At 36.6% G+C, this 16,792-nt stretch overlaps 1 protein-coding gene across 3 annotated transcripts in view; it reads right to left on the bottom strand.

The window, feature by feature from the left end:
• Positions 1 to 16,792, bottom strand: part of LOC308648164 (gamma-sarcoglycan) — an 86,619-nt gene that overhangs the window by 27,379 nt on the left and 42,448 nt on the right. For all 3 annotated transcript variants that reach the window (XM_081292847.1, XM_081292849.1, XM_081292848.1), the window contains exons 3-4: positions 16,316 to 16,417; positions 11,007 to 11,094 (exon numbers count right to left, since the gene is read on the bottom strand). In XM_081292847.1, the coding sequence (XP_081148973.1) occupies positions 11,007 to 11,094; positions 16,316 to 16,417 (190 nt within the window). The remainder of the gene's footprint in view (positions 1 to 11,006; positions 11,095 to 16,315; positions 16,418 to 16,792) is intronic.

Raw genomic sequence — 16,792 nt, 5'->3', positions numbered from 1 at the left:
CAAAGCAACTCTCACAGATGTATATTGGAGAATGAATATATTGAAAGTACTTTAAGAAGCAAGTTTAATTCTGATATATATACCTAAACAAGAAAAAGATAGCACAAGGGAAACTATAAACTACTATTACTCATGAATGTACAGCATTTGAAATGGTACCATAAGGAAACAGAATCTAACATTACATTAAGAAAGTGATATACCGTGACTAAGTGAGGTTCATTCCAGGAATGCAAGATGGGTTATATAAGGATATGATTAATATAATAATTAATATCATATATAGTTAGTAATTCTAATAACAACAAATCACATTATCCCCATAGATGTTGGAAAAGTCTTCGCAAAATTCAACACACATTCATGATAAAAATCATTCAAGAAAATCAGCACTGAGAGATGCTTTCTTAACATGGTGAAGTATATGTACCTTAACCCTAAGGACAATGTATTATTTAATATAGAAAAGTCAAAAGCATTTCCACTAAGATTGGGAACAAGACAAGGATATCCATTATGTTCATTACTTCTCAACATTGGACTTACTATAGTTCTGATGTTGAGTGTCCGCTAAAGGTCCAATATAAAGGCTTGTCACCATGCTGGTGGTATAGGGACATTCTGGGGAACCTTTGATAAATGAGATCTAGTGGGAGGTCCTTAGGTCATGGAGACCTGGTCTCTTGGTCTCTCTGCTTTCTTGTTCAAAAGTGAATGCTCACTCCAACATGCACTCCCACCATAATGTACCACCTTCACCCCAGGCCTAGTCCAACAAGGCTGCCTGATCTTGGACTTGAACCTTCAGAACCACGAGTAAAAATAAACCTCTTTTTACTTCATAAGTATCCTGTGTCAGGTATTTCATTATAGTAATAGTGGTATTAGTCAATGCAACTAACAAAGTAAATCAACTAGAGGCATATGATTGAACAGGAAAGTAAAACTACCTCTCACTGGCAGATGATACGATAGTCCATCTGGTAAACCCCAAAGATCCTGTCAAAAACAACTAAAACAATTTTTTTAAAACTCAGCAAAGTAGCAGGATATAAGAATCAGCATACTTTTTTCCACTTACCATTATTTTATTTTTTATTGCTATGATTATTCTACTTTATTAGTACTTATTCTTTTTCACATTTTTATTGGTACATTATAGTTGTACATAAGGATGGAATTTGTTGTTACAGATTAATACATGCACACAGCATAACCATATAATATGGTCACTATCACTCTCCAGCATTTCCCACCCCCTCCCCTGCCTTCCACACCTTGGTCCCTTTCCTCTACTGATCTCCCTTTGATTTTTAGGAGACCCATCCCCACCTTTCTTTTCCTTTTTTCTCTTTAGCTTTGACATGAGAGAAAACACATGACTCTTAACCTTCTGAGTTTGACTTATTTTGCTTAACATGATGGTCTTTAATTCCATCCAGTTTTCTGCAAATGCCATAATTTCATTTTTCTTTTTGGCTGAATAAAACTCCATTGTGTATTTATACCACATTTTCTTTATCCATTCATCTATTTATGGACACCTAAGCTGGTTCCATATTTGGCTATAGTGAATTGCGCTATTATAAACATGGGTATGCATGTATCACTGTAGTAAGATGACTTTAATTCATTACTGAGGAGTGGTACAGCTGGATCATATGGTTTTCCATGCCTAGTTTTTTGAGGAACATCCTTACTGATTCCCATAGTGGTAGTCAGTCCCACCAACAGTGTAAAAGTGTTCCTTTCTCTTCATATCCTCTCTAGCATTTATTATTATTTGCATTCTTGATGACTGCCATTCTGACTGATGTGAAATGAAATCTCAATGTAATTTTGATTTGCATTTTCCTAATTGCTAATGATGTTGAACAATTTTTTTCCCATGTATTTATTGGCCATTTGTATTTCTTCTTTTGAGAAACGTCTGTTCAATTCATTTGCCCATTTATTAGGTTTTTTTTTTGTGAAAAGTTTTTTGAGCACTGGATACATTCTAAATATTAATCTTCTCCCAAAGAGTAGCTTGCAAAGATTTTCTTCCATTATGTAGCTTCTCTCTTCACATTTCTAATTGTTTCCTTTAGCATACCTCTTAAACAAATGGTGTTGGGATAATTGGCCAGGGCTTCATGCATGCTAGGCAAGAGCTCTGTCACTGAGCCATATCCCGAGCCCAATAATTCCAAAATAAGTGAAAACACATTCTATTGGTGAGGCTGTCAAGAGACAAGCATCCTCTTACATTGCTGGTGCAGAATGCCTGCATTGCCACAAACTTCTAGAGGAAAATTTGGCAAAACCTGACAAAAGTAAGTATACACATATTATCAATCCCACTTCTAGCTACCTTGAAGATTGCCTCTAAGAAAACAAAATACTTATGCAATGGACATAAGTTCAAAATTCTTAAGCAAAGTATGCAATGGACATACTTAGTGGCAATATTTATAATAAAAAATATTGATACCTGCATATATGAGTAGATGATTGAACAACTATAAGATATCTGTACAATGGAGTACTAGGCAACTATTTAAAAAAACAATGAGGAAGAATCTATGAGTTGATATAGAGTAATTTCCAGGACATACTGTTAAATAAAAAAAGTAAAGTGTAAAACGTTATCTATTGCATACTACCTTTCATGTAAGTATGAAGGTGATATAAGAAAATACACATGGACCTTCTCATTTTTACAAAGAACGGGTAAAATCAAAACTAGAGACTGGTTACCTACAGGTGTGGAAAGGAGGTCACATTGAGTGCAATGGTTTATGCTGATAATCCCAGTGGCTTGAGAGGCTGAAGCGGAGGATGGTAAGTTCAAAGCCAGTCTTAGCAACTTAGTAAGGCCCTAAGCAAGTTAGCAAGACCCTGTTTCAAAATAAAAAGGATTAGGGATGTGACTCAGTGGTTGGGTATCCCTGGGTTAGATCCCCAGTACCAAAAAAAAAAAAAATGAAGTCATACTTCTCTGACCAGATCTTCTTGTTTCGATATGACTTTGCCAACCACAATGTTACACACTCTCACTCTTACACATGTCCTTAAAAAATAAACATTGTGTTGTCTTTAAAGTAAATTCCTGTTTCTCTCTCTCTCTCTCTCTCTCTCTCTCTCTCTCTCTCTCTCTCTTTCTTTTCTTTTTCTTTTTCTTTTTCTTTTTCTTTTTTTTTTTTCCTTTTTTGGTGCTGGGGATTGAATCCAGGGCCTTGTGCATGCAAGGCGAGCACTACCAAATGAGCTGTATCCCCAGCCCCCTGTTTCTCTTTTTTGATTAGATTTTTTAAAGTACAATGCTTCTGAAATTTTAAATGCAAGGAGGCATTTTTTGGTTTATTGTTTTTCAGAGCAATTAAAATTTAGCATTATCCTTGAAGTGGAATGTAACTTCATTCTATCTCTTTTTCTCCCCAAAGTCCACCTTATGATGCCAGGTGCTTTCTTCTGAAAGAGAACCTATATTTGATTGGGTATTCTGGATATAACACAACATCATAAAGTTATATTTATTTGTGGAACTGAAAAATTGACTTATTTTGGTTTTCTTCCTTTTCTGTGGGTATTTCCCGTCACTGCAATTGCTAGTCTTGTATTCCTGTCAGACCTGAGACTTTTTATGCCAATGTTCAAAATTCTTAAGCAAAAATACCTGTATCTTGTGTGTATATTTCTGTTTGGGGACTTTCCTGGAGCATGCCTGAGTATATTCCTTAAATGTACTGGGTAGATTTTCTGCAAGTCTTCATGGGTTAGAACTCAACTAGTGCTGAGGGTGGCAGCCCCTCCATGAACCTGCTGCTCAGCTTCTTGGAAAGTTCTTACTGTTCTTCAGGGAACAGTGCTACACATCCCCCCAACCCATGGGCATCCTCCTCCTCCACCACACTGGCTCTTTCCCACTGAACTTTACCCTTCTCAACATTCTCTTCCTCTTTTTCAACTTCCAGAAATTTTCCTCTTTGTAATACTTGGCATCTAATGCTCATATTTTCACATTTTTGCTTCTACCAAGGTCTTTGTAGGCTTGCCCCAAAATTTCCTCCATAACATCTGAGGCTTTGATACTCAGAAGAGCTGAATTCAAGTTCCAGCAGATATCATCTCGTTTATGTTTGTTTGTTTTAGACTGGGGCACTTTTTGAGGGGCCTTTAAGTCATGGTGAGAACATCTAGATGTACTTTTTTAGCATTGATTCTTCCTGTCATGCCTTCTCCAGAGTTCTTGTCCATAGAAAAACTGTTGGCCATGGTCCTAAGCCATAATATGTGGGTGCAGTATAAAGAAGGCTCTTGGTTACTTCTCTTTGATGGAGATTCAGAATTCTCTGCATAAGGTGATCAAAGCTAAAGAAGAAAGACTCACGAATATCCACCAGTCTGGAGACAAGGTCAATTAAAATCATCCTCAGTTCATACTTCACCTTAGAATACTCTAGCTGCTTTAGTAATTTTTCTGCAGAACCTTGAATGGTTAGAAGTTTAGACTCCTTTTCTAGAGTTAACTTTTTTTTCTCAAATTCTTTCAAAACCGGTTCCAAACTTGTGCTGTGTTTGGAGCTCCTCTTTCCCATGTATTCTTCACTAGGAAGGTCTTTCATTTTCATATTCTGAGTTGCCATACTTTCTTTCCTATTTCTCTAGAAAGGATTTCAAAGCAGCAGCCTATATCTTAGTGACTTTAGAGATACATACTGTGATAATGCTTGACAGTTTTTGCAACATTCCAAATGTTTCTTGCATTGAGTTCAACTATTTTACCCAAAGACATCTTTATAAGTTGCATTACGGTTCTTAACATTATATGCATGAAATTCTGCAATACTATATTCACCTTATAATACTTATATTTTACATTTATATCAGATACACTCTGAATATATAGTCTTTCTTGAAAGCTTACCACAATAATTCTTTGAATAGAGAAGTTCAATGAACTCTAACGAACTTGAGGGACCAATGAGATTCTTATTTCTCAGTAAGATCAAAGCCTTGAAAATGTCATTAAAGTTTTGGATTCAAGACTGTGACTGTAGCAGAGCAGATCTTTCAGTATTGAGGAAAGTGATTTAGATTTCTGGGTGGCATTAACTAGTTTAGTCAGTGTTGTCCAGAGAGACAGGACCAGTCAGGGACACACACACACACACACACACACACACACACACACACACACACAAGTGCAGATTGATAGACAGGAGGACAAGATAGATATATGAGGAAGAATTTATTATGGGAAATGGTTCATGATTACAGAGGCTGAGAAGTCTCACAACAGACCATCTGCAGCTGGAGGCCCAGGGATGGTCAGTAGCATGACTTAGCCCAAGTCCAAGGGCCTCAGAACCAGGGATGCTGATGCTATAATTCTCAGTCTGAGGTTAAAGTTCTGAAATACCAGGGGGGATGCTGATGTTAAGTCCTAGAGTCCAAGACTGAAGATCTTGGGGTCTAATGTGCAAGGGCAGTAGGATGTGGGCATTCAGGAGAGAGAGTAAATTCATCTTTTCTCTGCCTTTTTTGTACTATTCAGGTTCCCAACTGACCGAATGGTGCCTGCCTAAAATAAGGGTAGATCTTTTCTTTTTAGTCTGTCTAACTGCATACCATCACCTCTGAAAACACCCTCATAGATACACCTAGAAATAATGCTTTACCAGGTGAAGAGGAATCCTTTAATCCAGTCAAGTTGACATTTAAAATCAACTACCACAAACATAAACATCAGCAGCTCCCCTACTGTTATGGGTTGAATAAGTGGTGTCCCCCAAGAGCTTATGTGTGAGGCAATGCAGAAATATTCAGAAGTGAAACGATTAGATTATGAGAACTTTAACCTAATCAGTAAAAATTCATTTGATTATTAATTTTAAAGGACTTCTGTACTGAATGGTAAATGTAGACAGTTGGGGTGTGCCTGGAGGAAGTAGGTCACTGAGGGCAGACTTTTAGAGATTATATCTGGTCCCCAGGCTCCTCCCTCTCTCTCTATGCCTCCTGGCTACCATGGAAAACAGCTTGCCTCCACCATTCCATTCTGTCACAATGCTCCGCATTACCACAGACCCAGAGTGATGGAGTTGGCTGACTATGGACTGAAATTGTGAGCTCAAAAAAACCTTTCCTCCTCTAAGTTGTTCTTGTCATGTATTTTGGTCACCTCGATGATAAAGTGACTAACACACAAATTGGTGGCAGGCCAGGGTTGTTGCTGTGACTAAACTGACCATTTGGTTAAGAAGATTTTGGAACTGGTTTGAAGAAAGAATTTTATATTTTTAATTTTTTTAATTTTTATTTTTTTAAAGTTAAGAGATTCAGGTTGAGAAAGTCTTAAAATATTGTCAACAGTGCTTAGTAGGTGATTCTGGTTAGAACTCAAGAGACCAAAATGCTGAAGGAAATGTGGATAGTAAAGACTGTGCTTGTGAGGTTTCAGAGTGGACCAGGGACTCTACTAAAAATTAAGCTAGAGGCCATTCGTGTTACATTCTGACAAAAAGACTTGTCTATATTTTGCTCATGTGCTGAGACTTTCTGTAAAGCCTAATTTAAAGGTCATGAACTAATCAATCTGGCAGAGAAAATTTCAACACAACACAACATTCAGGTGGTGGTGTGGGTATTGCTGACAAAATTTTATCCATTTTACTGTAAGAACCAGGAGCAAAAAACAGAAAAATAAATTTAAACACTTGCAGTTTAGACAAAAATGTACATATAAAACTGGGGCCATAAAAGGTGGGTTGTTAGAGAGATTACTTCCACAAGAGAAAAGTAGAAAATGCTTTGAGGGCTTTTCAAAAATCAGCAAGACCACACCCATCATGGGGTCAAAGGTGTAAAAGAGAAAACTCCTTTTAAAAGAAATTATGGGAGCACCCTGGGTGCCTAAAAAGCTATTTCTTCAGAATCTGTGTTTTCATAGTGCTCAGTTTCTCAGGTATTCAAAAGCCACTATGGCTGTGATCCAAGGTGGGTGTGTGTTGGGGTTGGGGTAGCTACTGCTTAAGCAGGTGACAAACCTTGGCATTGCTCATGCTGTGCTGTTTCCTCAGGAATGCAGGATGCTAGAGTTAGAGCATCATGGAGGCTTCCACCGAGATTTCAAAGAAAAGGCTTAGAAGGTTAGGCAAATTTTAATAGGGTCAAAATCCCTGTGGGCTACCCCTGAGAGGGTGACGCATATAGCAGTCAAGGAAAAGCTGGAGCTAAAATGGAGACCCTAGAAATTAAGAGATGCTAGTAATGTGGACCGTCTCCCAAAATGAAAAAGCTGCCGGCTCTGGAGAGAGCTAGCCTGAGAGAGGCCATATGGGCTGCAACTGGCAAGGCCATAGGAGCAGGAGCACAGAGATGTTTGTAGATCACATCTCACTGCCATGTGCCCCTGATGTCAAACATGTTGCTGCAGGAACTGATGTTTGCCTGGCTGGTTTGGTTCCATCTCTTCTTTCTATTCCCTTCTTTCTCCCTTTTAAAATGGAGACATTTACTCTGTGCTATTGTATGTTGGATATATGGAATATTTTTGACTTTTATGGGGGCTCACAACCAGGAGTTTGTCTTGAGGCTCAGATGTGACTTTAAATTTGCACTTTTGGGCATTGCTAAAACCATTACGATTATTTGGACTCTTAAAGATAAACTAAATGCATTTTGCTTTGTGAGATAGACATTTAATTTGGTGGACAGGGGATGAATGTTATGGATTAGCTATTAGGTGTCCCCCAAAGGCTCATGTGTGAGATAATGTTGCAATGTTCAGAGGTGAAAGCTGTAACCTAATTGGTGAATTAGTACATTTGCTAGGTTGATAATTGAAAGTTTGACTATTCTGGATGGTAACTATAGGCAAGTAGGGTGTGGTTGGAGAAAGTAGGTTAATGGAGGCATGGCCTTGGAGATTATATCTTGTTCCTTGGCTCCCCACCCCTGCCCACTCTGCTTCCTGGCTACTATGAAGTGAACAACTTTCCTCTGCCATGCCCTTCTTCCATGATGCTCCACCTTACCACGGACTCCAGAGCAAACTTTTCCTACTGTAAGTTGTTCTTGTTAGGTGTTTTGGTCACAGTGATGAAACACTGACTGACAGCTACTGTGTTTACTTCATTGTAATTTGAAGATCTCCACAGGGCATTTGTAGTGATTAGACTGCCTAAACTGCAGACATTCCTTGAGGTAAAGGCCAGGGACATACTGGGGGCATGTTATACCTAGTTTGGTGATTGTTTCTGTAGGACACATTGGTTGCAGCCTGGCTCAGTTCTCAGAAAATTCATCTCTTAGCCCTACCAACTGGGATAGGTGCAATTTGCACACTTCCTGATGTGTCCTTTATTTTTAAGCTAACTCTGATTGATTTTTGCTATTTGAAATTAAAGGAAAATTAGCTCTAGTAACCAGAGCTGCATATACCTCCAGTAAGACCTCCTTGTTGTTGCTTATGACTTGGCATCATTTAGTTCAGACTTGAAATGCCAGTTCCTAGTACACGCTTTGTAATGTTTGATTCCTTTGGAATTTCATCAGTATTTTTGGTTTTGATTGTATGGTATGTCATTCCCCCCTAGTGGTTGAATAGAAAATAGCTATTCCTTTAAATAAATAGGATTAATTTGGCTACTTCCCATAAATTACAACTTAATATCCAAACTGGCTCAAGTTTACATCTTCCAGGAAAAAATGAGGCTGGAAGGATTTTGACTGTGGGAAGTCATTTACTGAAAAGGCTCTTGAATTTGGAGAGCTGAGTGATACTTCCTATCTAAAGATCCTCAACACAATAGACTTTCTGGACAAAGGTTTAGGATAAGTCATGAATTAGAAACAATGTGGCATGAGTTTAAAACTAAAGATTTGAGATTTAAATTTTGGACCAAAGTGATTTCAATGGGTAACTGAAAAACAACAACAACAACAACAACTGTATAACACCTAGTCATTCCTTGGTGACAGAAGTGGAAACTATGTTTGCAACCAATAGAATAGTTACTGACATGTAATTTCAGGAAATTGACGGGCAGGAGGACTAGCGGAAATAGCCAGCTGAGAGAAGCACTTCTTGGGTCATTCCTGTTTTGACTTTTCAATTAAATGTCTATGTGTTCTTGAAAAAAATTAGCTTTTCAGTACTTGCATTTGTCTACCTATGAAATGAGAGGTATGTTTGTATTATTTCTGAGCTATTTGTTTGCTACATGTAAACCCATATTTAACAAAAAGATAAATAAGCAAATGAGTATTTATGTGAATTAAATTTTACAAGAGTAAATAATTCTTCTACTTTTGGTGCTTCTAAGTAATAATTGCATATTCTTCATATGTTATGATAAAACAGCATGTAGAAACATACACAGGCATTCAATATGCGTTTTGTATGAATGTGAAAAATTAGCAAAACCCCTCACAAACATTTAAAATCTAGGCAGCTAAGGATTTTAAAGAAATGATAAAAATTGTAATACTGTATAACTCATTAGGAAAATAGAATTTGATATCCCAAGTTTCAAGAATATGGATGTTAGGTCAACTCAGGTCCATTTCTAGAGCAACTGGAAATTTCACTGGACTGAGTGATCAAACATTTCATTTTTAAGTGAAAGAAAAATGCAATTCATTATTCAGAATATGCTATAAAAATTAAAACAACATAAAAAATGGAACATCTTTTATCAGTATAATGAAAGTCATCATCTGGTTAATGTATGCTGTTTACAGTGCAATGGAAGTTATCAGCTTGCGTTGGCAGTGTACCTTTTATCTACCTCCCGATAATCACAAGGGCAATCCAATTTCCTAGATTTGACAGATCTGTGTAGGATTGAGGTATAGAGAATGACATGCATTCTTTCCACCAGCTAGGTGCTCTTTTGTTATTTCTATCACCTACAGTTGCTTCTCAGAATCCATGAGGAATTGGTTCCAGGATCCCCAGAGATGCCCAAATCCACAGGTACTTAAGTTCCTTATATAAAATAACACAGTATCTGCATATAACTCACAATATTTCTCTATGCTTTAAATCATTCTTATGACTTAGAATACCTAAAACAATGTAAATGCCATGAAAATAGTTGCTATAGTATATTGTTTAGAAAACAATGAGAAGAAAATAAAGTTTATACATGTTCAGAATAGATATAATTAAAAAAATTAATTTCCATTTGTGGTTGGCTGAATCTGAGGATGAGGAACCCACAGATAAAGAGGGTTAAGTGCATATTCTTTCTTGTTGGTCCTTTTTTCCTTCTGCTAGCTTCCATGTGACCTCATTCCTAGGAGACCTTATTCTATGTCATTAGCTGATTGGATAGGTGTGCATAGCTGACCCAGAGGCAGTTGGTTGAATGATTGAATTGGGTTAATTAGGGGACTTTGTTGACATTTTAGAATTTGTATAATTTGAAATTACAGTGGTTGATGCTGAGAACAACAGAACCAGGGAGGCCCTGCAGGATCAGTAGAGACGGAAGTGATGAAACCATATACCCAAAAGGAACTGATGGGTGGAGATACCCTGAAAAGGAGGAGAATGGAGTATATGGGTAGAAGGAGAGAGAAAGAGAAGTGAGAGAAATGGAAAAGTAACATTTGAAGAAAGGAGGAAGAGAATATGTATATGCTTTTGGCATTCTGCTCTGGTTCTGTTCTCTTGAGAACAGCTACTTTAGTTCTTTTACTTTGGTCACTAAGAGGTGTGTGTATGCGCATGCGCTATAATAAATATTCTCTTCCTTTCACTCAGTTGAAAGATCTTCTATTTCTTGGAAACAAAACAATTTGGGTTAAAGCATTTCATACTGTGCTTCCAGCTCCTTTACCCCTTCCTGTGGTATTAACCATTCTCTGTGGTCAACACATTTTATAATTTAGAAAAATTATGATTTCTTACTCATAAATAAGCTTTGAATTCCTTAGAATAAAAATTAATTTATTTGTGTAGCACTGCTCATGGACCTCATGCATACAAAGTGCTGAGAGGAAGTTGGACTCACCCACTTTCAACCTGCCTGTGACCTCCCCTTCTGCGTTGCGTGCATTGACGGTAACATTCTGAGTTGACTGCAGAAGCAGAGAGGAGTCCTAGAAAGAGATTTACCAAATCAGCTAAATATATCATATCTTCATATATGTAGAAAGAGCCAGAGTTATATAAAATGTCTCCATTGCCACAGATCCTAGGACCCTATAGATTTTTGGCTTAAACTGTGAAAAATCCTGGATTACATTATGTTAAAGAAATAAATGTATAAACTTTTTTTCATAAACTATAACAATTTTATGGGTTTGTAATACTATGCGTACTATTTACAATGTGCCAATCAGTTTTCAAGATAAATGTCTAATATGCTCAAGTTCAAATTATTGCTTTTTCTTTTCCAAGGAATTCAAATCCTTTTGCTGTTATTTATGTCCAAAGAAGACATATTTTAAGGAGAGAAATTGGATAATAGGAAGGTGGGTGAATGGGGAGAGGCTGATTGATGAGTATCAGGTTAGAATTAGGCATAAGAAGTTCTAGGGTGCTATTGCACAGTAGGGTGACTATAGATAACAATAGTATACTGTCCATTTAAAAAGGCTGGAAGAAATAACCTTGAATATTGTTACCTTAAAGAAATGATGAACATTTGAGGAGATAGTTACATTTAAGCTGATTTATTTATTTATTTTTATTTTTGCTTCTTATTTTAAGTTTTTTATTGGTTCATTATAATTGTACATAGTGGTGGGATTTGCTGTTACATATTTGTACATGCACGTAATATACCAATATAATTTGGCCAGTATAATTATCTAATATTTCCTCTTTTAACTGGATTTAAACATTACCTAATGTATACATATATCAAAACATCACATAGTACTACATTAATATAAATAATTTTTATGGTTTTATGTGTCAGTTAAAAATAAATTTAATTCTAAAAAAATTAACAATTTGTTGGGTGTCTTTGTTTTTTGAACTTTTTGTTGGGAATTAAAGTCATGAGAAAGTGTTTTCTGGGTTATCATAATTTTGAATGATTGCCTCTGTTATGTAGAAGATTTCTTGCATTTATATAAATAATTGCTTTCAACAGGACTGCAGTAATCTGACTGTGGGACTCAGGGGTTAATGTTTCATGCAGAAGAACTGAATATCCTCCCAAAGAATAGGGAATTATGTGATCTTTCAAGTGATGTTCATTTTCCCCAGTGCTGTGACCTCAATTCTTGTTTTTGCATTGTTGTAAAATAACTATCATGATTAAAAGAGTTAACTAACACTTTACCAATAGTTTTAGCTGGGATTCCCTCATTTCATCTTCTACATTATGAAGTAGGTACCTATTATAGAGATGAAGTAATTGAGTTCAGAGAGAGTAAATTACTGCTCATCCAAAGTTATACCTGGCAATGACAATTCCAGGATGAAATGAGATCTTTAGATGCCACCGCCCAGCCCCTTTTAGAGCAGGGATCAGGTTAGAGCTGTAAGATTCATTCCCTTGTCTATACAAATTCGGCTCTTGTGGGGTTCACTTTTGGTCATTTGAGCCAACAGGCACTCTCCAACTCTTTTACTAAAAAAGGACTGCCTTCCACTGTGAAGGCAGGGAACTAAATGCTTGTTTGCCCATCCTGTCTTACAGCTAAGGGTAGCCAAATGACAACTCTGGTCAATGAGATGTGAGCTGCAGTCTGCTGAGGGCAGTGCGGGAGTTTCTAGGCAAGTTCTTGCTTTCTAATGGAAGGCACACAGGCACCAATATGGCCCATTGCTCTGCCATGGGCCGTGGATATGGTCTAGCAGTCGTCTAGTGAAGGGGTGGAGGGAAGCAGAGGATGGCAAAGATGCTGGAGCCAACCTTTGCTGAGTTCTGAATCAGTGCTGTCCTTGCCCCTCCTGCTTCTTGTTAAGTAAGAATAGAAAAAACTTTTGCTAGTTTATGCCACCATTGGCTGAGTATCCTGTATTTCTGTTTGGATCCCAAGGTCTCTGGGTCTTACAATAGTGGCTTTGGGCTTCGGTCCTCAGTGACATTCCAGTTCTGGCCTCCTTCCCACAGGTGTGCAGCTTTATTCAAGGGAGATGGGCAGTAGTTACAGCTGTTTTCTGCCTTCCTCACTGTCTCATGCAGTGGTCTGGCTGGAGTCTCATCCATGTAGGTGACATTTTGATTCTTGTTATTCTGTGGGCTTTGGCTGTAGGTTACCTGCTTCTTTTCAGGACTGTGAATCTCAAAGATAATTATTTTGAGTAAAACATTATCACCAGGTGTTATGGTTTGGTTATGAGATGTTCGCCCAAATTTCAAATGGAAGAATTCTTAGATGTGAAATGATTAGGTTATGAGATAATATAATTGTTGTGTAAATCTGATACGGATTAAGGGGGCCGTAACTGTAGGCAGGTAAGGTGTTGCTGGAGGAGGTGGGTCACTGGGAGCATGTCCCTGGTGAGGGGAATTCTCTCCCTCTCTGCTTCCTGGCTGCCATGTCCTGAGCTACTTTCCCCTGCCATGCCCCTCTGCCATGATGTTCTGCCTCACTAGGGCCCAGAGCTATGGGATCAGTTGACAGTGCACTGAACCTCTGAAATCATGAGCCAAAATAAACGTTTCTTCCTCTAATTTGTTCTTGTTGGGCATTTTGTTCAGAGCACTGAAAAAGCTGACTAAAACTCCAGATAGTTCTGTCTCATTTCTGTTTGTTCATAGTATGTTTTTAACTATAGGTTGAGCAGTGCTAATTTGAAAATCCAACACCCAAAGTGCTCCAAAATTTGCAATTTTTTGAGCATCAATATGATGCTACAAGTGGAAAATTCCACACCTGATCTCATATGATGGGTTACAGTTAAAATTCAGGTGCACTACAAATATTATATAAATTACCTTCTGGCTATGTGTATAAAGTATTGTATATAAAGTATAAATATTTCACTTTTAGACTTGGGTCCTATCCCCAGGATAGTTCATTATGTTTAGGCAAATATTTCAAAATATTTTTTAAAAAACCCAAATCCCAAACACTCTGGTTATTAGAATTTAGATTAAGGGATATTAAACCTATAAAGCCTTTTTGTCTTATCAGAAATAATTTTTATGTATTTGGGTTAATGGGCAGAGTGAGTGGATTTAATGCATTATTTCAGTATTGTTTTCAAGGAATTATTGAATAATCAGACATTAGAGATCAGAGCACCATGCTGATTTATATTTATAATGAAGAAATTCTTTTAGTCCAGCATTGTAGGTAAGTGAATTATGTGGCAAATTTTGCAAATTTATAAAGTAATTTATGTTTTGTAATTTTATGTAAAATTTCTTTCTAGACTTACCTTTGAAAAGAAAACTAACATATCAGTGCATACAGAAGTGGTGAGACACAGTTTTGTTTGGTGGCTGCTACTGTTGGAAGGTCAGATTAGTTACATAATTCTGTATGGCTGTGTTATCGCATACTATTTAAATTGTTCATGTAATTTTATGTGTTGATTGACATATCCATTAATACCACATTATGAGACTTTAATATGTGCTTATCTAAAATATTTTTGCAATTTTGCTCCCTGCTTTTTTTTAAAGTGTACCGGAGATGAAGAAGTCTGATAAAATATTACTGAAAGTTATTAATTCCAGAATATTACATTCACTCTAATTTAGTCACCTGATTTCTATCATCAGGTATTCTACCAGTCCCATCTCTTCCAAAAGATGGAAGAAAAAAGGATATGTTCTAATATTTGAATTCTTTCTTTATGTTGATTTAATTTTCCACGTTCCTTTATGACAGGGCTATAACACCCTGAAATGTCATCTGATTGATTGTATTGCCAGAATAAGCTCACAGAATCAGACTTATGCATGTATCATTTGTCTACTACTACCTCCAAAAAGATATTTCTAGAAGTGATACAGTATAGTACTGCATAAAACAACTTAGATGCTTTGCATTCTCTGGTATCTCATCTTTCTGGTATTTAAATGTAAGTTTTATGCTGTGTCTACTACTATAGTTGGTAGTAAGAGCTGGGTGAAAGGTCCAGTGTTTACATTAGGAGTGTTTTTTTTCTCAGCGAGATCTGCTGTTTCTTAACAGTAATTCTGTTATTTTCTAATTTCTCTATAGCAGCTGTATAGCCTCTGCAGGCAGGAGATACCAAAATATCCACTCACATTTAGAAATACAGAAGGAAAAGGAAGGCTGTACTCTTCAAATAGTATAATTTATCAATAACCTATCATCAAAATGATTGTGTTTACTACACAGTTTTTGGTCTAACAGAAGAAAAAATAGAACATATTACAAAAATCATTTGACTTTTTTGTATTTTATTTTTGACTCTCCTCTTTATGAATTTGTTGGAGGTGAATAAAGAAAATTTTGATTCACTTTTATTTTTTTGGGGGGGGAGGTACTAGAGATTGAACTCATGGGCACTCAACCACTGAGCCATATCCCCAGTCCTATTTTGTATTTTATTTAGCGATAGGATCTCCCTGAGTTGCTTAGCACCTCACAGTGGCTGACGCTGGCTTTGAACTTGCGATCCTCCTGCCTCAGTTTCTGAGCCACTGGGATTACAGGCTTGCACCACTGTACCCAGCTTGATTTACTTTTAAAGTCACACAATTATTTAATAATGATGTTGCACCCGATTATGGATAATTCTATGAGATCTTTTTTTATTTTTTAATTTTTTAATTTTTTATTTTTTTTATTGATTATTTAAAACATTACATAGCTCATGATATATCATCTTTCATACATTTGACTCAAATTGGGTTTTGAACTCCCATTTTCACCCCAAATACAGATTGCAGAATCACATCTGTTACATATTCACATTTTTACATAATGGCATATTAGTGACTGTTGTATTCTGCTACCTTTCCTATCCCCTACTATTCTATGAGATCTTAATCTGTAATTAGAATAACTAATGCAGAACATACTACTATGGAACTAATTTCTCTAAGATAATTTGAATGCCCTGAAATTGCATTGATTAAAGCTTAAATGGTGTGTGGTAAAAATTTTCATTTCTAAGATCTTTAGTTAATTATGGCCTAAATTACTGAGGTCATCACATTCAGATCCAAAGCACATGAAAATAAAATCTTTATAGGATATAATATCAGAGATGAGTTCCACAACCTAATAGCCAAGTTTTTTATTTTTTTAAATAAAGAGAAGAGCATGAATGTATGGACATATATGCTTTTTAAAAATTTCTTCCATTAATACTGAATACTTAATCATTATTTATTTTTCATAAAGAACAAATTATTTAAATCTTTCATCATTTTCTTACCACTCTGGAGCGTATTTCTTTGGCATATAATGGTAATAAAAATTCTGATTCTCCTTCCAGGCGAAGTCCATCATTTGTTACATGCAAATGACCCATTCCTACCTGTTAAAAAATGAGATAAATAGAATTTTTTATTACTGTCTTTTTCATATTTCGATATTGACATATATCTCCATATATTTACACATATATCTCCATATATTTCCTTCCACATTGTTGATTATTTCTTGTAATTTCCTCATTTAAAACTCTACTTGCTTTTATTCAATATTCAAGTTTTTGAAAATCTTGTGTAAAGCTGCCGTGCACTGCGGCACATGCCTGTAATCCCAGTGGTTCTGGAGGTTGCCACAAGAGGATCACGAGTTCAAAGCCAGCCTCAGCAACTTAGTGAGGTGCTAAGCAACTCAGTGAGACCTTGTCTCTAAATAAAATACAAAATAGGGCTGAGGATGTGGCTCAGTGGTTGAGTGCCCC

Source organism: Spermophilus citellus, assembly GCF_964194105.1.
Source record: "Spermophilus citellus genome assembly, chromosome: 1".
Taxonomy (NCBI): domain Eukaryota; kingdom Metazoa; phylum Chordata; class Mammalia; order Rodentia; family Sciuridae; genus Spermophilus; species Spermophilus citellus.
This window is presented reverse-complemented; position numbering and strand designations above follow the sequence as displayed.